A 27573-nucleotide genomic window follows, 5' to 3' on the forward strand; every position below is an offset into this window, starting at 1 on the left:
TTTTCAGTAAAAAAATTCTCCCGACAATTTTTTCAGTAAAAAAATTCTCCCGACAATTTTTTCAGTAAAAAAATTGTCCCCACATATTTTCATTAAAAAATTCTCCCGACAATTTTTTCAGTAAAAAAATTCTCCCGACAATTTTTTCAGTAAAAAAATTGTCCCGACAATTTTTTCAGTAAAAAAATTGTCCCGACAATTTTTTGAGTAAAAAAATTGTCCCGACAATTTTTTGAGTAAAAAAAATTCTCCCGACAATTTTTTCAGTAAAAAAAATCTTCCGACAATTTTTCAGTAAATAAAATCCTCCGACAATTTTTCAGTAAAAAAAATTCTCCCGACATTTTTTTCTGTAAAAAAATTCTCCCGACAATTTTTTCAGTAAAAAAACTCTCCCGACAATTTTTTCAGTAAAAAAATTGTCACGACAATTTTTTCAGTAAAAAAATTGTCACGACAATTTTTTCAGCAAAAAAAATTCTTCCGACAATTTTTTCAGTAAAAAAATTCTCCCGACAATTTTTTGAGTAAAAAAATTCTCCCGACAATTTTTTGAGTAAACAAATTCTTCCGACAATTTTTTAAGTAGCCTTTTTTTCTAAATTTTTTTTTTTCTCTAAACAATCCTACCAAATTTTTTTTAAAGTTAATTTTTCCTTGTGGACACTTTTCGCTCTTCTTTGCAACTTCGAACCTCTTCTTTGCAACTTCGAACAATAAAACTCTTCTTCACCCTTGACACTTGATTATGTTCTTAAATAGCCATTGTTTTCTATATACAAAATTTCTTAAAATCTACTTTTTTACCATACCTCTAGTCCTTGCTTGATGTCGTTGTGCCCACTTAGGCATTCTTACTCGACAACTGCTTGGCCAATTCGGTGTATTTCAAAAATTTCGATTGAGGACTCTCATCGTAGGGATTAACGGTTGCTGCTGCTGCAGCACTTGACATGGAGGTGGACGGTGGTGTTATGGCGGCCGATCGCTGTGCTGCTGGACTCTTGGCCGATGTTATGCTGCGTGGCGAAGTCGTCTGGGACTTGGGTGAGTTGGAGCTGGCCGCCCCCGGAGATTTGAGACTTATGACATCCGGTTCGTCTTTGATGAAATGCACCTTAGAGAGATGATGCCGATAGGCACCCTTTGAGCTAAACGGTGTATCACAGAAGGAACATTTAATCACGGCATCAGTGGCTGTCATCATGGCATCATTGCAGGCCCAGCTAAAGGCCAGCATGCCGGAGCTGCCATTGCCACTTGTCACTGGGGCGGCGTTGGTGCCATTCGCCGGGGATTGCGAGTTGGGTGATTGTGAGTGCAACAGCATATTGCCCGAGGAGCTGCGTGGATTTGATGATTTCTCATTGGTATCACAAAGCTTTTGCAGAGCTGCCAAAGGATTGGCATTGGATTTCTTGTTTGGTGTGGCACTCGCCGCTGTGGTGGTGGTGGTGGGAGTAGAATTGGCGCTTGAATTGTTGTTCATTTCCAAATTTGTAGCCACATTGGTGTGCTGCATGTTGCCCAAATTGTTGAACATGGAGGAGAGAGCACTTAGGCTGCTGCTTTCTGGCAGGCCAACCAAAGGCTTGCGCTCACCCACCGACTTGGGGGTTATGGAGCGCTCACTGATCTCACTGGGACTGTGGGATCTGGGCATTTCCGTGCTATTTGCACCATCCTTTGCTTTCGCATAATCTTCGGGCTCCAGCTCCTCGGTCATGGAGAATTCCTTTTTAACCGAAATTTTCTTGGGCATTTCCTGTAACGGCTCTTGCTCTGCTCCGCCACCTACTGCCCTAGCCTCACTACAATCCACCGGCTCTGATTTGATTCTTAAGGGATATGATGATTCTTTGGTATTGTGATTGAATTTGTCGGGGGTCAGGCGCGGTGTAGGTTGCCTGGTTTGCTCATAGTTACGTTCAGGCGTAAACGATTCCAGGCGGCTGCTGCACCTCTCTGATATGGAACTGCTCTCACTGGCACTGCGATCTCGACTGGAGGAGGCCGCATAACCCGAATAAGAACGTAGGAACTGCATGGTCTGGGGATCCATTAGGGGTTTGGTGTAGTCCACATTGTCGTCGATGCCCAAGCGCTTTAGTATGCTGGAACCCAAGGGGGTGTTGGAGGAACCCTCTGCCCCAAAGGCGGCCGCATGGCGGGGTCTGGCATCAAAACTCTTCTCAATCAATTGTTCCAAAGCGTTAAGCACCGAGGTACCGCTGGATGATTTGTCCGAGTCCGAAGGCAAAGGACAAATGATATCTGCTCGGCCGCTGGCCGATAGGGGGGAGGCATTGTCTTCCATCGTTCGGCGGCTTTCGCTGCGACTTTGCGGTGTCTTGGGACTATGGGCAAATTCTGGCACCCCTGGGGGCTGTAGATATGGCGACTTCATCTGCTCCTCGTGACTGGCATTGGGAGCCGACATTTCCATTTGCATGGAACGGGCTATACACTGCCGGATATGTTCAACAAAAATGTCCAGGCCAAATTTTTCGCCACAGGTTTCGCACTGCAGCTTTGTGGTGGCCTTAAACTCTCTCAGAGGTGTCAAAGCCTGGTCCATGTTCGAGGCCTTGAAGTCCTGCTGGGCTCTCTCCAATTCCAGCAGCTTGCGCACAGGCAGAGACTTCTTACGCTTCTCGCCCTTGCCACCCTGCCTGCTGCGGCTGCGTATCATAGTGGGAGCACTTTCCACAGGAGAAGCACTCGCGGCACCCCCACCCCCAGCCGTTCGCATCATGTGCTCCGTATAGTGATTGTTCTTCAGCATGTGGGCACTCAGCTCCTTGAGCGTGGGGAAGGCCTGTTCGCATACCTTGCATGTCAGCACTGCGCTCACAGTGGCATTGGCATTGGGCGTCAATGGGGGTTGAGGCGAGGGGGCCGCATTCGTGTTGATCGAATTGGTGCTGGGACAGCCGCGATTGCTGTTGCTGCCACAGCTGCTACTGTTATCCCTCGACGATGATGAGGATCCCTTATCATCGGTGGACTTCCAAGAGATGATTTGTTCCTGGGATATGATGTTGGTGTAGTGTTGAGTCTCTTGCATGTGACTGGTCATCTCGGCCAGGGAACGGAAGCTCTGGCCACACCACATACACTTGAGTATCTGGCGCGTTTGTTCGGCTCCTTTGCCCAGCCACACATCTTGGCCACGCACCAATTTGCGTGGCAGTGGCATCGTTTCTTTGATTAGCATGTTTAGATCTGATTTGCCGACATTCGATGCGGATGCTGGACTATGGGCTGCCGTTATGGGTTGCGTGTTGCTGCCCGTATGACGGGCATGATGGGAATGGGATGAAGCTGCCTGATTGCCCGCTTGATGTGAGGCATAGACAGAGGCCGAGGCATTGGCCGCAGCCACTGTAGGAGGAACATTGACACCACAGTGCTGGGTCTCCTTCATGTGCGTGGTCAGGGAGGCGAGTGTGGCAAAGCTTTGCTTGCACCACACACACTTGAAGACATCCTTGACAGCATCGGCTCCCTTGTTAAGCCAATGCGATTGCCAGGCACTATGGCGTCCATTCGAGGGCGTCCCTGAGCTGTTGCTGCCATGCGACGAGCTAACGGAGTTTGCCGAATGCCGGGTGGGTGTCTCTGCATCGGCGGCAGGGAGGGCTGCTGCCGCCGCCCCAAGTCTTGTCATCTCAGTCATTTTCTCTAGAGCTTTGGTTGCCTCATTTGGTGATATTTTCGTTTTTGCATTCCAGTCCAAGGAGAGCGGTGTCTTTGGTGACATGCTGGCCGCGGCCACGGCAGCCAAGTAGGGATTAATTGGTGGCACCCAAGTGCTGGAGGCCGGCAATGATTTGTAATCATTCGAACGTGCTAATTTTCGGTTGGGCCTACGAACAGGTTCTTCCTCCTCCTCCTCCTCCTCCTGTTCGTTCTCATCACCTACTTGACGTTTGCGTCCATTATTCAGCGATAAATCTAATGGACTATTCACGTCATCCGTTTCATTATCGTTGTTAATATCGGCATCGTTATCATTTCTTGCACCACCACCGCCGCCAGCAGCCGCCCTATCATCATCGGCATCCACATCACAGACTGCGGCATCCTCATCATCCTCGCTGGCATTTCCATAATCATGGGTATTCCGTCGGCCACGTTTGGTGCTGAAATCCAAGGCTGATGTATCCAACACATCACCTGTTGGTGGTGTTGTTGCACCACCAGCTACTCCTGCTGCTGCTGTGGCATCGGCTGGTGTTGGTGTGGCAGCCTGATGTGTTGTGCTGGGGGAATGGGAGGAATGTTGCTGCTGCTGCTGTTGTTGATGTTGTTGATGCTGTGTTGCCTGTTGCACCAAAGAGGCTGCCGCAGCCAAAGGATTTGTCAGCAATAAGTGATTTTGTTGTGCTGCCGCCGCCGCAGCAGCATTAAAATATGCTGCCATTGCTGCAGATTGTGGTGGCAACAGAGCTGCCGCTGCAGCAGGCGGCAATGTCGCTGGCAATGGCAGGCCCACTGGTGGTGTTGTAGGGGTGGGCGTTTGACCCGATGTGTGTGTCTCATTGACAGAGTAATGCGATTCATTTGAGGGGCATCGTGCTTCATTGTTGCCCGATAGCGATGCATTGGATTCGCGTGATTGACAGCGGGGACTGGCGAGTTCACTGAAATGAGCAGAAATAAGGCAATAAATGGTTATTATGGTTGTGGACAATTGAATTGGCAAAGTTTTTAGTGAAAACAAAGTAAAGGGGATATTGACTTGCAAGAGGCGGATTATAACTTACAGTAAACGAAAATTTTAAGCTTCTGGCCCAAAAAATTGCTGTATAGTACGCATGTTTTGGGGAATATCGATAGCTACTGTTCCCTTTTACAACCTTCAAAAATAGGTCTAGCTTGTTTCCTTATTAGTATTGCAAATAAATGCACAAAGTTTGTTCAGTTATTTTTACCATAGGCAGGTAAAATTCTAAGTTGGAATATAATGGACTGTATTTTGATGTAGCCCCCATATAGAACGATCTTCCAATTTAAGGTCCAAGGCCTATTAAATGCTCATTTATTATCTATTTTAATGAAAATTTGGAACGCGGAGTTGTATTCGATCCTTAAAAGTCCGTCATCATCATCCTAATCCAATCGGAGCATATTTGAATATATATCTGCCATAAGTCTATCTGGATATATCTGTCAATCTCCCTACTTATGGTCTTGGACCCATAAAAGGCACATTTATTGGACAATTTCGCTGAGGCACAGTGAGTTGTGTAAGGCTCCTAGAGATCTGTGCCTCGTATGGTTAAGATCGGAGGATGAGAGGATATATCCTCCATAGAAACCATTCTGCACATAAGGCTTGGTCATAAAAGTCGTTTTTTAACCCTACACCAACACTGTGGTACAGGTTATACCCTACACCATGACGCTTAGTACGCTGTCAGGAAGTCTAGAGTAGTCAGAAATTACCTGATCCAACTACGCATACAACTATAGCACTATCCCAGATCAAAACAAGCCTACATCTAAGCGATTCGTTCGCTTACCCAATTCGATTGTTTACGCGATTAGTTCGCCTACCTGATTCGTTTGCTAACGCGTTTCGTATGCTTGCGCGATTCGTTTGCCTAATCCATACGCTCGCTTTGGGCAAAGATCCGTTGCGAAATTCGTTCAAATACGCTATTAGTTCACGTGCGTGATTCGCGTACGTTTCCCCGATTGGTTCTCTTACGCGATTAGTTATGCTACGCACTTTATTCGATCATTGCTTGGGATCGGAACGTGAAGCATACCGACTGGGGTGGGGTCAATATGAATCCAAGCGGCAGAGTCTTCAAGGAATGGCTGTTGAGATTTGGCCAACAGCGGGACCGACTAGGAGTACCAGTCCCAGTGATTCCTACATAGGCATCTTAATGATGACAAGTGGACTAAGACCAGCGGACGGTATGCTTCTGGAAACATTGGGCTACGATTCAGACCACAAGGCGGTCCTGCTTAGAATCAAGCTATTGACTTACTAATGAGGAGAAGATATCCATTGACCTCATATTCACTTCAAATGGAATTGGATCAACATCTTCGTGCTGATGGCTCTTTCGAATCCACCGGTCAGTTTAGGCTCCTAGAGTAAAATGAGATCGCCGCGTACATTAGGCGATTGAATAATGAGAAGAGCACGGGTGAGGGTGGCATCCCTAACTTTATGCTGAGAAAAGTAGAATTGACTACATGGAGATTCCTAACGGTCCTCTTCCATCATTGTTTGAACCTGAAGTAATTCTTACAGACATGGAAGAGGTCAAAATTCATTCCAATTCTGAAACCGAGCAAAGATTCTACGAATCCCGCTAGTTGCAGGCCTATTGCACTGCTGGCCACGGTATCAAAATTTTTGGAGATGGGTACCTCGGAGAGATTAAATAATCACATCGAGAATAGAGGGTTCATGAAAGACTCATAATTAGGATTAAGGCGAGCGATTTCAACCACATTTGCTCTCATGTCGTAAGTCACTGACAAGCACATAAATGCGAGCTGCGCATCGATTGCAACAGGCCAGGAATTTGAGAAGGGGTTGGACACCGTATATAGCAAGAGGGCATTATAAGGAAGATGAAGGATGCCTATGGTTTCGGGGTACACCTCTGTAGGATCGTCTCCTGCTGTCTTAAAGAGATATACTTTTCTGTGCCCATCGGACCTGGAAATTCGACAATAAGGCAGACTTTAGCCGGGGTTCCGCAAGGTTCAGATTTGGATATAGCTGCCATATAGACCGATCTCTCGATTCTAAGTCTTGGACCAATAAAAGGCGAATTAATTGTCCGTTTTCGTTGAAATTTGTGTAAGGCCCTTCGACATCCTTTTATACTCACCACCGATGTAGTTTGCAACACATCACCAAATCTTGTCCGTCCGTCTCTCTGTTGAAATCACGCTACAGTTTTCAAAATAGAGATATTGAGCTGAAACTTTACACATATTCTTTTTTTTGTCCATAAGCAGGTTAAGTTCGAAGATGAGCTATATCGGACTTTATCTTGATATAGCCCCCATATAGACCGATCCTCCGATTTAGGGTCTTAGGCCCATAAAAGCCACATGTATTATCCGATTTAGCCGAAATTTGGGACAGTGAGTTGTGTTAGGCCCTTCAACATCCTTCGTCAATTTGCCCCAGATCGGTCCAGATTTTGATATAGCTGCCATATAGACCGATCCTCTGATTTAGGGTCATAGGCCCACAAAAGGCACATTTATTATACGATTTTGCTGAAATTTGGGACAGTGAGTTGTGTTAGGCCCTTTAACATACTTCGTCAATTTTCCCCAGATCAGTCCAGATTTGGATATAGCTGCCATATAGACCGATCCTCTGATTTAGGGTCTTAGGCCAATAAAAGCCACATTTATTATCCGATTTTGCTGAAATTTGGGAAAGTGAGTTATGTTAGGCCCTTCAACATTCTTCGTCAATTTGGCCCAGATCGGTCCAAATTTGGATATAGCTGCCATATAGACCGATCCTCCGATTTATGGTCTTAGGCCAATAAAAGCCACATTTATTATCCGATTTTGCTGAAATTTAGGAAAGTGAGTTATGTTAGGCCCTACAACATCCTTCGTCAATTTGGCTCAGATCGGTCCAGATTTGGATATAGTTGCCATATAGACTGATCCTCCGATTTGGGGTCGTAGGCCCATAAAAGCCACATGTATTATCCGATTTTGCTGAAATTTGGGACAGTGAGTTGTGTTAGGCCCTTCGACATCCTTCGCCAATTTGGCTCAGATCGGTCCAGATTTGCATGTAGCTGCCATATAGACCGATCCTCCGATTTAGGGTCTTAGGTCCATAAAAGCCACATGTATTATCCGATTTAGCCGAAATTTGGGACAGTGAGTAACGTCAGACGCTTCAACACCCTTCGCCAATTTGGCTCAGATCGGTCCAGATTTGCATGTAGTTGACATATAGACCGATCCTCCGATTTAGGGTCTTAGGCCCATAGAGGTCACATATATTATCAGATTTTGCTGAAATTTGTGACAGTGAGTTGTCGTAGGCTCTTCGACATCCTTCGTCAATTTGGCTCAGATCGGTTCGGATTTGGATATAGCTGCCATATAGACCGATCCTCCGATTTAGGGTCATAGGCCCATAAAAGCTACATTTATTATACGATTTTGCTGAAATTTGGGACAGTGAGTTGTCCTAGGCCCTTTGACATCCTGCGTCAATTTGGCTCAGATCGGTCCAGATTTGGATGTAGCTGCCATATAGACCGATCCTCCGATTTAGGGTCTTAGGCCCATAAAAGCCACATGTATTATCCGATTTTGCTGAAATTTGGGACAGTGAGTTGTGTTAGGCCCTTCGACATCCTTCGTCAATTTGGCTCAGATCTGCTTAGATTTGGGTATAGCTGCCATGTAGACCGATCCTCCGGTTTAGGGTCTTAGGCCCATAAAAGCGCATTTATTCTCCGATGTCGCCGAAATTTGGGACAGTGAGTTATGTTAAGCCCCTTGACATACTTTTGCATTATGGCACAGATCGATCAAGATTTCCATATAGCTGCCATATAGACCGATTTAAAGACTCGATTTAAAGTCTTGGCCCCAAAAAAGGCGCATTTATAATCCGATTTAACTAAAATTTGACACATTGACTTATATTAGGCTTTTCGACATCCATGTTGTATATGGCTCAGATCAGTTTATTTTTAGATATAGCTACTAAAATGACCAATATTTTGTCGTACACAATTGAACAATGACTTGTACTTATTAGTATTTGGTCCAAATCGGATCATATTTCGACATCTCTTCTATGGAACATAAGGTATGAAATTTTCACCGGAGTTTGATGAAAGATGTTTCCATATATACCCGAGGTGGTGGGTATCCAAAGTTCGGTCCGGCCGAACTTAACGCCTTTTTACTTGTTTTCTCCTAAATGCATTACCCTCTATTTGTGTCCCATATAGCTATGATTGGCAAATATTAACATTTGGGGAGGAGTTTTGGCATCCCATATTGTCGTGATCGTCAAAATGCCAATACGAGTGGGGTTTTCGGGTCGGTGCGGCCCCCTAGATACTTGGATCAAATTTTTTTAATATCAAATTCGTTCTCTACTCCAGAAAGCCTTTTATTTGAGTCCCAATCGCTTCACTTTTATTTTTGACTGGTGCTTTTGCGGTAAGGGGGTGGGTAAACCCCCTTACAACTTATATATCCTATTGCTCATTCCATACCATATTCGTAATCTACTCCCTAATACCTTTCATTTGAGTCCCATATTATTATTATCGTTCAATATGCCTATTTGAGGAGGTTTTGGGTCAAAATGGCCCCCTAGGTACCTGGACCCCTTGTTTATTATCAAATTTGTACTCTACTCTCGAATACTTTTAATTTGAGTCCCATATTGTTCCCATTGTTCCACTTTATTTTTGGATGGTACTTTTTGGGTGAGAGGGAGGGTCCGCCCCCCTTGCCTATATCCAAAAATTATAAAACCTATTGCTATTCCAGGCCATATTTGTAATCTATTCCCTAATGCCTTTCATTTTAGTCCCATATTGTCATTATCGTACAATATGCCTAATTGAGGGGGTTTTGGGTCGGGGCGGCCTCCTAGGTACCTGCACCCAATTTTGACTATCAATTTAGTACTCTACTCTCAAATACCTTTCATTTGGGTACCATATTGTCGTCATCAGTTCAATTTTATTTTAGGGTGGTGCTTTCAGGGTGAGGGGGAATGTACGCCCCCTGACAATATCAACAAATTATATAACCTATTGCTCCTTCCGGACCATATTCGTTATCTACTCTCTAATACCTTTCATTTGAGTCCCAGATTGTCATTATCGTCCAATATGTCAATTTGAGGAGGTTTTGGGAACTGGGCGGCGCCCTAGGTACCTGGACGCAACTATTAATATTAAGTTAGTACTCTACTGTGGGAAACTTTTCAATTGATTGTCATATTGTTCCGATCGCTCTACTTTTATTTTTGTGTGGTACTTTTGGGGTCAGTGGGAGGGTCCACCACCCTTACGATATCAACTAATTATGTACTTCATTTATGACCATATTCATAATCTACTTCCTACTACCTTCCATTTGAGTCCCATACTGTCATTATCATCCTATAAGCGTATTTAAGGGGGTTTTGGGTCTGGACTGCCCACTAGGTACCTGGACCGAATTTGAATCATCAAGTTAGTACTCTTCTTTCGAATACCTTTCATTTAAGTCCCATTTTCTCTCGATCGGTCTACTTATATTTTTGGTGGTGCTTTTGGGGTGGGGAGAAGGTCCGCTCCCTTAAGATATTAACAATGCTAAAGTCCAATGCTGCTTCCACACCATATTCGTAATCCATTGCCTAATACCTTTCATTTGAGTCACATATTGTCCTTATCGGTAAACTTTTATTTTCGGTTGGTGCTTTTGGGATAAGTAGAAGGGACCGTCACTTACGATATCAACAAATTAAATAGCGTATTGCTCCTTTCAGACCATTTTTGTTATCTTCTCCCTAATATCTTTTATTTGATTCCCATATTGTCGCCATTGCTCAACTTTGACTTTTGGGTGGTGCTTTTGGGGAAAGGGGAAGGGTCCGGCCCCTTTCCGAGATCAATAAATCAAATAGGCTATTGGTACTTCCAGACTATATTCTACTCCCTAATACCTTCCATTTGAGTACAATACTGTCATTATCGTACAATATGCCTATTTGAGGTGGTTTTGGTTCGGGGCGGCCCCCTTTGTACCTGGAAACAATTTTTAATAGCAAGTTAGTACTCTACTCTCGAATACCTTTCATTTGAGTCTCATATTGTCCCGATCGGTCTACTTTTATTTTTGGTGTTGCTTTTGTGTAAAGGGGGAGGGTGTGCCCCCCTTCCAATATCAATAAATTCGATAGCCTATTATTACTTCTAGACCATATTCGTCATCTACTCCCTAATACCTTTCATTTGAGACCCATATTGTCATTATCGACCGATATGTCTATATTGAGGGGTTTTGGGGTCTGGACGACCCCGTAGGTACTTGGACCCAATTTTTAATTTCAAGTTAGTACTCTACTTCCGAAAACTTTTCACTCGGTCTACTTTTATTTATTGGTGGTGCTTATGGGTAAGGGGGAGATTTCGCCCCCTTTTCGATATCATTATTCCTTCCATCCTACATCCTACACAATCTATGGAAATTTCAAGAAAATCGGTTCTGCCGTTTTCGAGTCTATTCGGAACAATCAGCCAGACAAGCAGAGAGCCAAGCAAACATACTTTTAGTTATATGTAACTTAGTTATATGAAATTTTGTATATAGTGTTCTGTTATGACTCCTAACAACTGTGCTAAGTACGGTCCGAATCGGTCAATAACCTGATATAGCTCCCATATTTTAGCAGAATCCATGGTGGTGGGTTCCCGAGATTCGGCCCGTCCTAACTTAGCATGCTTTTATTTGTTTAAACGCATTGATTTATTTAATGTTTTTGTTATATACACAACCAGACCTTTTTTTATAGCGAACGGCATATATGTTCGGTTGATGTTTTTTTAGTCCCCGTCGCCAATGGTTTTTTCTTGGGTTGCGCAGTCGCCAGAATATTTTCCTAAATTTAAATATTAAATGCTTACTCTACTCCGTTTGGGAGTGAGTCCCTGAGACACTTGTCAAAGACTTTTTCTTCGAGTCCCTTATTGTCGCGATATAAATGTCCTGTTAAAGCGTCAAAGATTTTTCATTCAAGTCCAATTTTAATAAAGTCTTCTCCTCTCGACACTTAGGGGCAATTCATTTGAAACCCATATTGTCTTAATCGGTAGACATGTCCGTTTGGGTGGGTTTTCGGGTTGTGCGTCTCCCCAGATTATATGACACTAAAGTTTTATACCAATTTGGTGTTTTGCGGGGCATACAAAATGTTGCTTAAATTGCTGCCAACATCTTCGAGATGTAGGTTTTTTGAAGATTGTGAAAAGGGGGAAGATCCAGGGATTAGATCTTACCTGACTGTCATAGATCTTCCCTTTAAGTCTCACATTGTCCCGATCGACCTATATGTCATATTAAAGGGTATTTAGTGGGTGGGCTGTCCCTAGACTCTTTGTTCTAAGATTATATACCAGATTCATAGTCTACTCCCTAAGACCTTTTATTTGACACCCATTTTGTGATTTTGATCATAAATGCCCGTTTTGAGATTGGGTAGGTCCCGTAGACACCTTGGACCAAACTCTTATACAAGATTCGTAGACTACTTCCAATTTCCTTTCATTTCATTCATATATTGCCTAAATAGCTAAATATGTAATTTATGGGTTTTTTTTTTTATTTTTTTGGGTTGGGGCAGCCCCTCGGCTTTTAGTGTCAAATTTGTATATCAAATTGTACTCTACTCTTAAACACCTTTCATTTGATACCCATATTGTCCAATCGGCAAACATGTCCGTTTTAATGAATTTTGGGTGGGGCGTCCCCCAGGTTACTTGACCCCAAAGTTCTATACCAATTAAGTGTTTCTGGTTTACCATATGGTTGTATACAAAATTTCGCTTAAAACAGCGCATCCATTTCTAAGATCTGGCGTTTTTGAAAATTAGGGTAAGGGGGAGGGTCCGCTTCCTCTTTGGATATCAAAAAGTGTGAAGTATCCTTTTTCCTTGGGGGGTTCAAGCTCTACTGTGAAAATTTCATGAAAATGGTTTCGGCCGTTTTTGAGTCTATACGGAACAGACAAAAAAAAAAACTAGCAAATAATCAAACAGAGCGCAACAATTTTATTTTTATATAAAAGATAGATTGATTTACACCTTCATACCACCCGAGAATCTTTACACACCTAACCCATGGTGAAGGGTATAAAATATTTGAACCACCGAACTTAATGCGCTTGTTCTTAATTTCTATCACTTTATGTCTTTCCTTGTTTTTAAGATGTGTTAAACTATTTGAAATTTATTTTCTAAGGTTTCTCTTTCGAAAAATGTTTTACTTATGTTACTTATCTACTTTTATTTGTTTAAATGAAAAGTACAAATAATAATCAAAAACAAAAATATATTCACCTTGCATTCAACGCCTGACGATAGATTTCCAACATAACAGCTTCGTGCAGCATCATAATGTGATTTGTTATTGCAAGGCTTTGCAAATGGTTAGCACAAAATATTCAAACCTTTTTGTTGCCTATGCCGCCGATGTGAAGAATGGCTGGAGGGGGTAGCAGTGCGTAAACAATGTGTTTGAACCACACTACATAACAGCACTCACACTCAGGCACACACAAAAACAATGGGTCGGTCTTTCAACGCATTTGTTGTGTTTCTTAGTGAGGTGGGTTGAGAGCCAAAACGCACTCTCATTCATTCATTTACACCGCGCCATGAGAAAAGCAAGAGGTGAAGTTAATAAAAAAAAAAAAACATTGAGGCCTCAATATAAAGCGGTGGGAATCCTTGCAGCAACAAAAACAATATTTAGCACAACAAACACAAACGTTGTCAAGTTTGTTTGCATGGACAAGATATAGAAACGCACGCACGCACGCACTCACAAACACTAGTCTTGCAAACACACGTGCTTACTTATGGGGGGGCATTATAGTCTGGCAACGCAACGTTGAAAAAATAAAGCAAACACTTCCTCTTCTGTTCTGGTTCTGCTCTCTTTATGCTTTAGTGATACTGTTTAACGGCGACATTTACACAGGCACCCTCGTTCACACACATACGCACAAATACATGTGTTGCGTTCTACGCAACAAGCAGCCAGGCTGGAAGGTTGGCAAACAAGTGTTGGTATGTGGGTTCGATTGTGTGTTGATAGGTTTGATGGCTTGCTTGAACGTTGTTAGGGTTCGTTGCTTTTTGTTTTGGGGGTCGTAGTCACAAACAATAACTTTAGACACTTGTTAATTGTAATGATGCAAAGCTGCTTGCATTGTTTTTTGTATCAATTTCACTTTTTCTTTTACTAAGTCTTTCCGGGTATTCATTTTAGTACATTTAGTTTGGCTTTTTGTTTTTTTTTTGCTGCTAGAAAAATATTTTAACATATAAATATACTTGTACACATTAATTCTCTGTCAATGTCACTGGTTTTAATTTTTGTTGTTGTTGTTGCGTTTTGGCTTCAAATGTTTAATTCCTTTTTGCCTGCTTTTGCTTATTTTTGCCTGCTTTCAATCAAAAACACTCATAAACATTGGTTGCCTCTCAAAAACAATCATACAAAATTTCACACACATACACACACACACACAAGTATGTGTAAGTTGGAGACGTTTGCGATTATTAGTAAGAGGACAGGGCATGTAGCTATGAAATGTCACAAAATACACACACACGCGTCAAATAAATCAAATGTCACATGCCAGAGTGGTCATCTGTTAAAAAATTTTTCTTTTAGGGTTGACATTTGATGTTTCTTCGGCAATTCTTTTTGAAATCTCTGTGAGAAGTCTACATTGCTTTGATTTTCTTTTTTCAAAAAGAGAGTGAGTGGGTGGTTCTTGTAGCTGTAGAGCGTTGTAGTGAGTGAGTGATTTGGCCAAGCTGTCCATCATCAGAGTGACAGTTGGATTTTTTTTCTGTTGTGGGAAGGGAGGGTAGAGGTGTGTGTGTGTGGAAAAGCAAATTGTATTGAAGGGTTTCTTAAAATCTTAAGAGAATAAAAGACAAAACAGTGGGGGTAAGTGGTGTTGACTCTCGAGGAAAAGATGAAATAAGACAGAGGATTTTTGAATAATAGTTATATTAAATAAGTAGGGCGAACATTTTTTTATAAGTCAATATGTTTCGTTTTTTATAGGTAAATTGTTTTCCGTATTTTTATTACTTATAATTTGTTGAAAATATTTTTTTAAGTTTTTTTATATACATTCTCTATCGTCTCGACATTTTGAATTTATCTAGCCATGTTCGTCCGTCCGTTTTCTGTCGAAAGCACGAAGCCCTAGAAGCCTCAATTTTCATCCGTCTTAGCTGAAATTTGGAACATAGACTTGAGATATGACTTCCAACATGCATTTCATGTATGATCCGAATCGGTCTATAAACAGATATAGCTCCCATTAAAACCGATATCCCAATTTGATTTCTTGAGCCCTTAGAAGCTCCACTTTGCATCCGATTTGGCTGAAATTTGGAACAAAGACTTGTGCTATGACTTCCAACATCCATGTCATGTATGATTCGAATCAGTCTATAAACAGATATAGCCCCATATAAACCGATCCTAGGATTTGATCACTTCATGCAAAATTTCAGCCAAATCCGATGAGAATTGTGCCCTGTAGTAGCTTAAGAGTTCAAGATCCAAGATCGGTATATAAGGCAACAATATTAGGTTAACGACCGATTAGAACCATACTTGGCACAGTTGCTGGAAGTCATAGGAAAACACTTCATGCAAAATTTCAGCCAAATCGAATGATACGGAAGCACCGCGTGCAAATTTTCAGCCAAATTGCATTAGAATTGCACACATAAGAGGCTCAAGAAGTCAAGACCCATGATGGGTTTATATGGCAGCCATATCAAAGCATGGACCGATTTGGCTTATTTACAATTCCAACCGACCTACATTAGTGATATATATGTGCAAAATTTCAAGTGTCTAGCTTTACTCCTTCGAAACTAAGCGTACTTTCGACAGACGGAGAGACGACGGAAATGGCTAGATCGACTTAAAATGCCAAGAGGATCAAGAATATAAATACTTTATCGGGTCTAAGACATATATTTCGAGGTGTTACAAACGGAATGACGAAATTAGTAAACCCCTATACTATGCTGGAGGGTATAATAATTCAAATACAAACTCAGTTAATAAGGGCATATTTTTAGCGGAATCCATGGTGGTGGGTAGCCAAAATATGGCCCGGCCGAACTTAGCACGCTTTTAATTGTTGAATTTGATAGATCCTATCAAAACAAGTAAAGAGGCGCTATGTTCGGCCGGGCCGAACTTTGGATACCTACCAAATCGGTTGCATATGTAAACCACCTTTCGTCATAGTCCGGTGAAAAATGCATAATTATGCCCCATAGCAGCTATATGGAAATATGAACCAAATTTGGCACGGACATTGAGTGGTATAATAAGTACAAGTCATTGTTCAATTTTGTAGGACAAAATATTAGTCTTTTTGGTAGCTATATCCCAATTTAGACTGATCTGGACCATATACGACACGAAGGTCGAAGAGCCTATCATAAATTACTGTGTCAAATTTCAGCGAAATCGGATTATAAATACCCTTTCTATGGGGCCATGACTCTAAATCGGGAGATCGGTATATATTGCAAATATTTCCAAATCTGGACCGATCTGGCCCAATTTAAGAAAGATGTCGAGGGGCCTTATCCCAACTCACTGTCTTAAATTTCGGTGACATCGGAAAATAATCAAGCCTTATATGGGCCCAAGACTTTAAATCGAGAGATCGGTCTATATAACAGCTATATCCATTTTGGACCGATCTGGGTCAAATTAAAATAAGATGTCGAGAGGCCCACCACAACCCACTGTCTCAAATTTCGGCGACATCGGACAATAAATGCGCCTTTCATGGCCCCAAAACCTAAAACCGAGATATCGGTCTATATGGCAGCTATATCCAAAGCTGAACCGATCTGGACCAAATTAAGGAAGGATGTCCAAGGTCCTAACAGAATTCACTGTCCCAAATTTCGGCGAAATCGGACAATAAATGCGCCTTTTATGGGCCCAAGACCTTTAATCGAGAGATCGTTCTATATGGCAGCTATATCCAAATCTGGACCGATATGAGCCATATCGAAGAGGGATGAGGAAAGGCCTAACCCAACTCACTGTCTCAAATTTCGGCAAAATCTAACAATAAATGCGCCTTTCATGGCCCCAAAACCTAAAACCGAGATATCGGTCTATAAGGCAGCTATATCCAAATCTGGACCGATCTGGCTCAAATTAAAGAAAGATGTCAAGGGGCCCATCACAACACACTGTCCCAAATTTTGGCGAAATCGGACAATAAATGCGCCTTTTATGGGCCCAAGACCTTAAATCGAGAGATCGTTCTATATGACAGCTATATCCAAATCTGGACCGATATGAGTCATATCGAAGAGGGATGAGGAAAGGCCTAACCCAACTCACTGTCTCAAATTTCGGCAAAATGTAACAATAAATGCGCCTTTCATGGCCCCAAAACCTAAAACCGAGATATCGGTCTATAAGGCAGCTATATCCAAATCTGGACCGATCTGGCCCAAATTAAAGAAAGATGTCAACGGGCCCATCACAACTCACTGCCCCAAACTTCGGTGACAACGGACTATAAATGCTAATTTTATGCCAGCTATATCCAAATCTGTACCGATCTGGACCAAATTAAGGAAGGATGTCCAGGGCTTTAACAGAACTCACTGTTCCAAATTTCGGCGAAATCGGATAATAAATGCGCCTTTTATAGGCCCAAGACCTTAAATCGAGAGATCGTTCTATATGGCAGCTATATCCAAATCTGGACCGATGTAAGCCAAATTGTAGAAAGATGTCGAGGGGCCTAAAACAACTCACTGCCCCCAAATTTCAGCAAAATCGGATAATGAATGTGGCTTTTATGGGCCTTACACCATAAATCGGAGGATCGATCTATATGGCAGCTATATCCAAATCTGGACCGATCTGAGCCAAATTCACGAAGGATGTCAATGGGCCTTACATAATTCACTGTCCCGAATTTTATCATAATCGGATAATAAATGTGGCTTTTGTGGGCCTAAGACCATTAACCGGAGGATCGGTCTATATGGCAGCTATATCCAAATCTGAACCGATCTGGGCCAATTTAACGAAGGAAGTCGAAGGGTCTAAGACAACTCACAATCCCAAATTTCAGCGAAATCGGATAATAAATGTGGCTTTTATGGGCCTAAGACCCTAAATCGGAGGATCGGTCTATATGGCAGCTATATCCAAATCTGGACCGATCTCAGCCAAATTGACGAAAGATGTCGAGGGGCCTAACACAACTCACTACCCCAAATTTCAACAAAATCGGATAATAACTGTGGCTTTTATGGGCCTAAGACCCTAAATCGGCGGATCGGTCTATATGGGGGCTATATCAAGATATATATATCTTCGAACTTAACCTGCTTAAAAAAAAAGAATCTGTGCAAAATTTCAGGTCAATATCTCTATTTTTAAAGACTGTAGCGTGATTTCAAAGACAGACGGACAGACGGACGGACATGTCTAGATCGTCTTAGATTTTTACGCTGATCAAGAATATATATACTTTATAGGGTCGGAAATGGATATCTCGATGTGTTGCAAACGGAATGACAAAATGAATATACCCCCATCCTTCGGTGGTGGGTATAAAAAACAATAAGGAACAGGGGCAAACTTCTCATATATCAATTAATGCAGTCCGATTCAAGTTTAAGCTCTATTATAAGGCACCTCCTTTGTATAGCTGAGTCCGAACGGCGTGCCGCAATGCGATACCTCTTTGGAGAGAAGTTTTTCATGGCATAGTACCTCACAAATGGTGCCAGCATTAGGAGGGGAAAAAATTTTTTTTTTGGTACAGTCATTTTGAGTTAGAAAAACATCCCTTGCGAAATTTCAATCAAATCGAATTAGAACTGCGCCCTCTAGAGGCTCAAGAAGTCTAGATCCGATATCGGTTCCAATGGCTGCTATGACAGGTTATGAATCGATTTGAACCACTTTTAGCACAGTCTTGCAAGTCAGAAACAAACATACGATGCCAAATTTCAGTTAAATCGGATTGCGAATTGCGCCCTCTAGAGGCTCAAGACGTCAAGATGGGAGAACGGTTTATATGGTGTCAAACATGGTCGATGTCTTGGGAAGCCACCCACATATGAACGAACCTTCTGTTTAATCAGGAAAAAGTAACTGAACAAGGATAATCGAGAGACCGGTTTAAATAGGAGCCATATGAGTTTATAGACTGACCGTATTTGGCACACTTGTTGGAAGCCGTAACAGAACACCACAGGCAAAATTTGAGCCCAATCGGACAAAAATTGCGGCTTGTAACGACTCAAGAAATCAAATCGCAGATCGGATTATATGGGAGGCAAACCAGATTATAGACCGATTTGAACCGTAGCATGTCACAGTTGTTGGAAGTCGTAACAAAATACTATCTGAAAAATTTTAGCTAACCCGGACAAAAATTGCGGCTTCCAGGAGCTCAAGATCGTTAGATCGGTTTATATGGGAGATATATCAGGTTATAGACCGATTTACACCATACTTAGCACATTTGTTGGAAGTCATAACAGAACACTATCTGCAAAATTTTAGCCAAATCGGTCAAAAAATGCTGGCTTCCAGCGGCTAAAGAAGTCAAATCGGGAGATCGGTTTACATGAGGCTATATACCGATTTGGGCGGTACTGGGCACAGGTGTTGGAAGTCATAGTGGGACACTATTTGCAAAATTTTAGCCACATCGGACAAACATTTTGTCTTCCTGCTCAGGGCTCAAGAAGTCAAATCGGGAGGTAATTTGCAATTTACAACGACCTACGTCAATAGTAAGAATTTGTGCAAAATTTTCAGCGGCTAGCTTTATGCGTTCGAACGCTTTTTCATATAGTCGGCGTTGAAAATTTTTTTCACAGCTTGTGACTCTGTAATTGCATTCTTTCTTCTGTCAGTTATCAGCTGTTACTTTTAGCTTGCTTTAGAAAAAAAGTGTAAAAAAAGTATATTTGATTAAAGTTCATTCTAAGTTTTATTAAAAATGCATTTACTTTCTTTTAAAAAATCCGCAATTACTTTTTGGGCAACCCAATATATACTTTATGGGGTCTTACATCAATATTTCAAGGTGTACAATCAGAGTGACTATCGATGTTAAGGCGTCCGTCCGTAAGTCTTTTGTTAACACGCTTCAGCTCTCAAAAATTGTGATATTGAGCTGCAATTTGGCACAGAACCGTTTTTTTTTCTACACGCAGTCTAATTTTTTAAGTGGCCAAATTGGACCATATTTGGATATAGCTGCCATATAGACCGATCTGCCGGCATAAGATCAAAGCCCTTAAAAGAAGCATTTACTATCCTATTTCGCTGAATTTTGAAACAGGGAGTTGTATTAAGACTACCAACATCCGACTCAAATATGGGAGAGATCGGTCTTAATTTGGTTGTAGCTGCTTTCTATACCGATTCGCCTATTTTGGGTGTTAAACCCATAAAAGCCTCATTTACAACCCGATTTCGCTAAATTGTGATGTTTAAAGACTTTCATCATTCGGCCCGAATATGGTCCAAATAGGACTATATTTAGATATAGCTGCCATATTGACCGTTTTTCTACTTAAGGGTCTTAATCCCAAAAAAATCATATAAATTATCCGATGTTGCTGAAACTGTGACTTGTACAAGGGTTCTCGACTCCTGAATTAAATATGATCCAGATCACCACATATTTGGATAAGACTAAGGGTGTGGTAGTAGCTCTTATATAAACCCATCTCCCGATTTGACTTCTTAAGCCCTTACAAGCCGCAATTTTTGTCAGATTTTGCCGAAATTTTGAATGTGGCGTTCTGTTGTGACTTCCAACAACCGTGCATAGTATGGTCCGAATCGGTCCACAAACTGATATAGGTCCCATATAAATCCATTTCCCGATTGTATTTGTGAGCCAATAGAGAGCGCAATTCATATACGATTTGGTTGAAATTTTGAGCAGTCACTATACCTATAACCTATAACATACGTGCTTTATAAGGTGTGAATCGGTCCGTAATCTGATATAGCTCCTATATAAACCAATTCCCGATTTTAATTCTTGAGCCTCTAGAGGGCGCAATTCTTATCCGATTTTGCTGTAGTTTGGCATAATGACTTCTGCTATAAACCCTCACATTCGTGGCAAGTTTAGCCTGAATCGAGCCATAATCTGATATAGCTGCCATATAAACCAATCTCCCGATTTCACTATTTGAGCCTCTAGAGGGCGTTACCTGAAATTTTGCACAATCACTGTTTGGCCTCTAATATACCTGCAAAATATGTTCTAAATCGGTCCATAATCTGATATAACCCCATATAAACCAATCTCCCGATTTAACTTCTTGGACCTCTAGAGGATCCATGGTGGAGGATATATATCATGGGATATTAGAATTAAAGATTTTTATTTTGTTAGACAAGGCTTTCAAGCATTTCCTTAAGCAATTTGTAAAATTTTTATAAAACTGGAAATTTTTTAATATTTTTTTAATTGCAAATGCAAATTTCCCCATTAACATTCCATTAAGGAACTAGGGCAAATATTTTTTAATTTGTTAAATATTTCTTTCATGATAACTTCTGAAAGTGATTCCAAGATTTGCTTTCTTTCAGTTTGAATTTTTAAAGAAAATTGTGAAGAATTTTTATATCGGCTGCTGTCCATCTGCTTTACGTTGTCCTTAGAGTCTGATTGAAGCTTTTGGGCCATTTGGGTAGTTTAATAACTCAAGAGATGACAGATGTCAACAGATCACACACGTGGTGTGCTAAACATAGCAACGAATTTTCGGGATTTTATTCAATATTTTGCAAACAAACTCTGTTGTACTTCCATCAATCAATTGTTTGCTGACGGGGATCCTTTAACTTTTCTATGGATGTCAAACTCGCCTGTTCTCTTTGTATTAAGGCCAGCGATGGGCAAACACTCGCACACTGTTGAATGTTATTGTGTTCGCACACCACAACATAAATCCCCGAGCTTGAGAATAAGGCCCAAATGTATATGCCCATCACTGTTTTAGTCAATTTTTCATAGACTATTTTTAAAAAAATATTGAATATTTTTTCTAACCTCCGAATGATGAAAGCGAGCAAAATTCTTGTCTTTTTCAATTATTTGATTTTAACACTTACACCGGGTGGTCAATGGAGTGTGATTAGGTCTGGGAGAGGGGTAAGGGGTAAGAAAACCTGAAACTATTTTCAAACAACTAGCAAGTTTTTTTTTTGTTTTTGTTTCCCCATGGTAATGTGAACAAGTGTTTTAAGATTGGCATTAAAAAAAATAATCACAGGAAGGGGGAAAAAGGGGGGGGGGGCAATTCTCGTTGGAGTTGAGGGGGGAAGTTTCAATAACAACACTGTTGTAATCATAAGTTATGTTATTTTTTTCTTAATTTCTAAATTGTCATTAGTTGGTGGCATGAGTATGGGGTTAAATGAGATTGACCCTTGAAAGAGTTATTGCAGGAAGAGTAGGCTTTCCAACACACACATGGCTTGATTTTATTTTGTTTCTATTTGTTATTGTTTTTTTTTCAAATTGTTGTCTCCAAAGTTTTTTTTAATTTTCAAAAATTTTCTAAATATTTTTTTTTTTGCTATTTTTTATATTTTCCAGTTGCTGTCCTTCTTTTATTTATTTTTCCATAAAATTTACATTCGATTTCTTTAAGCCCACAACATGTAAATCTTTTTGTTTCGTCTTTTTTCTCGTTGGTTACTTCTTTTCCAATTAAAGTTGCTTACGTTAACACTACGTTAAAAGAGTCGTCGCCATTTCCACGTCCCATTAGCGACTAAACGCAATATTGTTTTTATTTTTATGTTTTGCCGAAACAAAACAACAATACAACAACAACACCAATAATAATAATAACCATGCAGTAGTAGAACATTCACTCTTAAACAGCACACCATGGGAAAACCCCTTCCTCCTGCCATGCACCAAAAATTGTAGCAACACCCTCTCACCAAGTATGCGAGTATGAAGATGAAGCTCAAATGTTGCCACTCTCACTCAACTCCTTTGGAAAGTCCAGCACACACACACACACACGCACGCACTCAATTCAACCTTAGAAGAAGCTTTTTGTAAAAGTTGCCACCATATGCTCTGTCTGCAGCAGTGCGCAAGTTTTACCAGAGCACTGCTCTTCTTCTACTTCTTTGTCATCGCACACACAAAACACAACGACGAGCGAGGGCGAAAATAACGAATGCACATTTTGCCTTAACACACAACTCTGAGAGGGTTTCGTTAACGGTTCGTGGCTCTACGATGTAGCAAAAGGCAGGCAGGCAGGCTGCTGCTTCCAGAAAAAGGCAGCAGCAAATGCAAAATAATGCACACAAGGTAACACGGGCGCAAACAACGACAAAAATTTTCACAGTGTGACAGACACAACAGCACACAAGGTAAACACAAACACTTGTCTCGAAAGTTTTTATTTAATAAGACAACAAACGAAACTGGCACACCATAGGATTTATTTAATAAAACTTAAAATTTTTAAATTCACTTCTTTTTTTTTTCTTTCATAAATTACCGAATTTTATTGTTGTTTTGTTTTTTTTTTGGTATTTTGTTTTCTTTTTTTATTTATTTATTTATTATTATTTTTTTTTCAATAATCACGACGACATGATGATTACGTTGAAACGTTATGTTAACGACTAAAACATCTTTTTGACACTGACAACGTTGAGAGCTGACAACCAACCCACAAAGACGGCAAAAACCGTCGTCAAACACACATCGACTGACACTGCCATATACACATGCATACACACACGCACTCACACTGCCAGCCCAGCTGAGCGGCAATAAGAAAAAACGAAACCCCATCATCATACAGCAACACAAAACAATAACAAAAAATAAAATACTAAATAAACACATACACATAAATACTCATACCTCATGCAGGCAGGAGAAGAAGCATTGTCGAGAGGTTTGGTGCTCTTACAACGGCAACGACAACGATTACGGCTACGACTGCTAGCAACTACTACTACTACTACTACTACTACTACCACTGCAACTACTTTTACGACCGACCTCACTATTATTGTGTGGCTCACACAACAACGTCACCATCATCATCATCAGCAGCAGTACCATCATTGCCGCCACCATCCTGCTTGTTGCTGTTGTTGTTTCGTATACAACAACGAGAAATCAGGAGCATATACAACACCGAACAACAGCACACAACACCGAACAATAACAAAAACAAATGGGAGGCCAGTTGAAGCAAACGTCGTAAAACTATAAACAGAGTTGCCATAGAAATGAAAAATTTTCAGAATCCACATTAATAGCCAAAAAGTCTGTAATTTCAGTTCTAGTTGGAAATTTTTGTTTTATACAAATAAACTGATTATAGAGGGGAAAAACGCAATCGCTCAAAACAATAAAATGGGTTAATAAAGGGAATATAAGTAAAAAACTGCTTAGTTGGGTGCCCAACACCATAGATTCCGCTAAGAATTTGCCTTTATAAACTCGTAATAGAATTATTTAACAACAACCAAATCGGGAATTGGTTGCGGCGAGTGGTCTCAAGTCATCATATCGGGGAATCGGTATTTAAGGGCCCTACATCAGCATATAAACCGATTCGGATCATACTTGGCACGAACGGTCGAAGTCATAGCACAGGACTTTGTGTCAAATTTCAGCCAAATTAGATTAAAATTGAGATAAATCGATCGATCGGTTTATATGGGGGCTACATCAGTATATTGACCGATTCGGATCATACTCAGTACTTATGTTAGCAGTCATACCAGAAATCATTGTGCCAAATTTTAGCAAAATAAGATGAAAATTGAGGCTCCTATAGTATCAAGAAATCAAATCCTGGAATGGATTTTATGAGAGATTTACCAATTTATTGACCGATTCGGAGCCTACTCGGCAATGATGTTGAAAGTCAGTGCAGAAGTTTCTGTGCAAAGCTTCAGCCAATTCGGATGAAAACTGAGGCTCTTGGAGGCTCAAGAAGTCAAATCCGGGAATCGTTTAATATGAGGGGTACACCAGTTTATTGACCGATTCGGATCGTACTTGACAATGATGTTGCATGATAGTACAGCAGTCCTTGTCCCAAATTCCGGCCAAATCGGATATAAACTCAGGCTTTTAAAGGCTCAAGAAGTCAAGTCCAGGAATCGGTCTACATGAAGGGTATACCAGTTTACTGACCCATTCGGATCCTACTCGGTAATGACGTCAAAAATCAGTACAGGAGTCCTTGTGCAAAATTCCGGCCAAATCGGATGTAAACTGAGGCTTTTAGAGGCTTAAGAATTCAAGTCCGGGAATCGGTCTATATGAGTTCATTGGCCGATTCGGATCATACTCGGCACTGATACTGAAAGTCAGAAGCCAAGACTTTCTACAAAATTGTATCCAAATCGGAAGAAAATTGAGGTCTCTAGGGGCTATAGAAGCCAAATCTGATGTAAACTGAGGCTTTTAGAGGCTTAAGAATTCAAGTCCGGGAATCGGTCTATATGAGTTCATTGGCCGATTCGGATCATACTCGGCACTGATACTGAAAGTCAGAAGCCAAGACTTTCTACAAAATTGTATCCAAATCGGAAGAAAATTGAGGTCTCTAGGGGCTATAGAAGCCAAATCTGGCAATCGGCTTACATGGGGGCTATATCCAAATCTGAACCAATAAGACCCATTTGCAATCGTAAACGATATACATCACATTTCATGGCAATCTCCCCTAGGTAATGACCAGCGGGGCATAGCTTTGGCAGAACATATTGAAGGTTCCATGTTTAACACGGTGAATGGGGAGGAATGGAGGTGTAGCAGCTTGCCAGATATTTCTATTGCATCCCCTGATCTTCTGAGTGACGTATCCTGGCAAGCCGTCATCTCTTTGGGATCAGACTACTTCCCCATAATTCCCCAAATTCTCACCATCGACCGACCACCCGACTTCATAACCTCTGAGCGCCGGACGTTTATCAATCGGAAGAAGGCCGATTGGGCTGGCTTCAGAGAGTACACCAATCGCTGCGTCAGTGAACTGACACCCCCTTCGGATAAGCTAGTTGCCGAGAGGAAATCCAGAGGCATCATCAACGCAGCAGCCGCTCGCTTTATACCAGCCGGTCGAATAGCCCAAGTGCTGCCCAATTTCTCGGCACAGGCAGTGGTACTCACAGACGAGCTCGATGGGATTCGTTGTACGGACCCTACTTACCCCAGAATCAGAGAGCTGAAGCTTGAAATAAAAGGGTAGTCAACGAACATAGGCTAAATTTTGTTTCTGAAACACTTGGGGCAATGTAACTTAGGCACCGGTTTAGACAAGATGTGATCTACTGTTAAATCACTCTCGAAACTTGGTAAACGGGATGACAAGACCACAGTCAATTTTTGCGACGTAACCGTGACTGATCCAAAGAGATGCATCAGGTTGTTCAACCGTCAATTTATTGTCCATCCCGAGAGTAACGGAGCAAGGATAAGAGCCTTTCGCCGTATTCGTGGTCCCAGAGTCGATGAACAGCCATCACAATTTATAGTGGCCGAAGTTACGAATGTCATTCGTGGCGCCCAGTCATTCAAGAGGTTGGGCCCCGACGGAATCTCTACTCTGATGCTGAAGAATCTGGATTTACCTAGAGTTTACCTTACTGCTGTCCTCAACCTGTCTTTGAGCACTCTTATAGTTCCCAATGTCTGCAAAATGGGCAGAGCGGTCCCGTTACTGAAGCCTGTAGAGGACCCGAGTTTGGGGGTGTCGTACGGAACGATCTCCCTTTTCTCATCAGTAGTCAAGACACTTGAGGCATTACTTCTCCCGAGTTGCTAATGTCATCCTTTGCGCCAAGCCACCCAGGACGTTGGGTCCCGACGGAATCTATACTCTGATGCTGAAGAATCGGGATTTACCTAGAGTTGAGTACCTTACTGCTGTCCTCAACCTGTCTTTGAGCACTCTTATAGTTCCCAATGTCTGCAAAATGGGCAGATCGATCTCGTTACTGAAGCCTGGAAAGGACCCGAGTTTAGGAGAATTTCCATTCGCCGAGCATCAACATGGATTCCGAAGACTGTGTAGCACACCAACTGCTTTGCATGTTATCCACGCACAAATTTGGCGTGGCTTCAATCAGCCCAGGTCATATGATAGGACTATACTCGTAGCACTGAACCTTTTGAAAGCATTCGACACTGTCAGCCATGGCAAAATATTTGCGGACATCGCCTACACGTCCCTCCAGCCAGGCCTAAAACGCTGGGTCACGAATTATCTGTGTGGTCGCCAGTCATTTGTGGAATTTAGGGATGAGTAGTCGTAGCACCGTAGAGTGAAACAGGGGGTTCCCCAAGAAGGGTGATATCTCCGGCATTGTTTAACCTCTACCTATCCTCCACTCCACCCTCTTCAGATGGCATAGAGACCGTATCATATGCGGACGATTGTACGATCATGGCATCAGGCCCCCCACCCATTGTTTACATCTGCGATAGCTTGAACGTCTACCTCAACGAACTTGCCTCATATTTCGCTGCAAGAAATCTGAGGATAACTGCCACCAAATCTTCAGCCACATTGTTCACTGCAAATACGCGTGAGGTTAATGCCGAGCTGACTGTGATGGTCGATGGATAAATGAGGACATTGTTCAAAAGAAGAAACAATGTCCTCAAGTCACTCGCCGGCAGCACTTGTGGTGCAGACAGAGAAACCTTGTTGACGACGCACAAAGCTGTGGTAATTTATGTAGCGCCAGTGT

The 27573-nt window shown here is 41.7% G+C and overlaps 1 protein-coding gene across 1 annotated transcript; it reads right to left on the reverse strand.

The window, feature by feature from the left end:
* Positions 1-664: 664 nt before the first annotated feature.
* On the reverse strand, positions 665-13890 carry LOC106094182 (protein tiptop). Its single transcript, XM_013261381.2, has 2 exons — positions 13089-13890; positions 665-4646 (listed from the first exon to the last, which is right to left on the reverse strand). Exons 1-2 carry the CDS (start codon positions 13142-13144, stop codon positions 845-847), a joined length of 3858 nt encoding a protein of 1285 aa, XP_013116835.2. The 5' UTR covers positions 13145-13890; the 3' UTR covers positions 665-844.
* Positions 13891-27573: the final 13683 nt, after the last annotated feature.

This window comes from Stomoxys calcitrans, chromosome 3 (genome assembly GCF_963082655.1).
Source record: "Stomoxys calcitrans chromosome 3, idStoCalc2.1, whole genome shotgun sequence".
In the NCBI taxonomy this organism is placed as follows: domain Eukaryota; kingdom Metazoa; phylum Arthropoda; class Insecta; order Diptera; family Muscidae; genus Stomoxys; species Stomoxys calcitrans.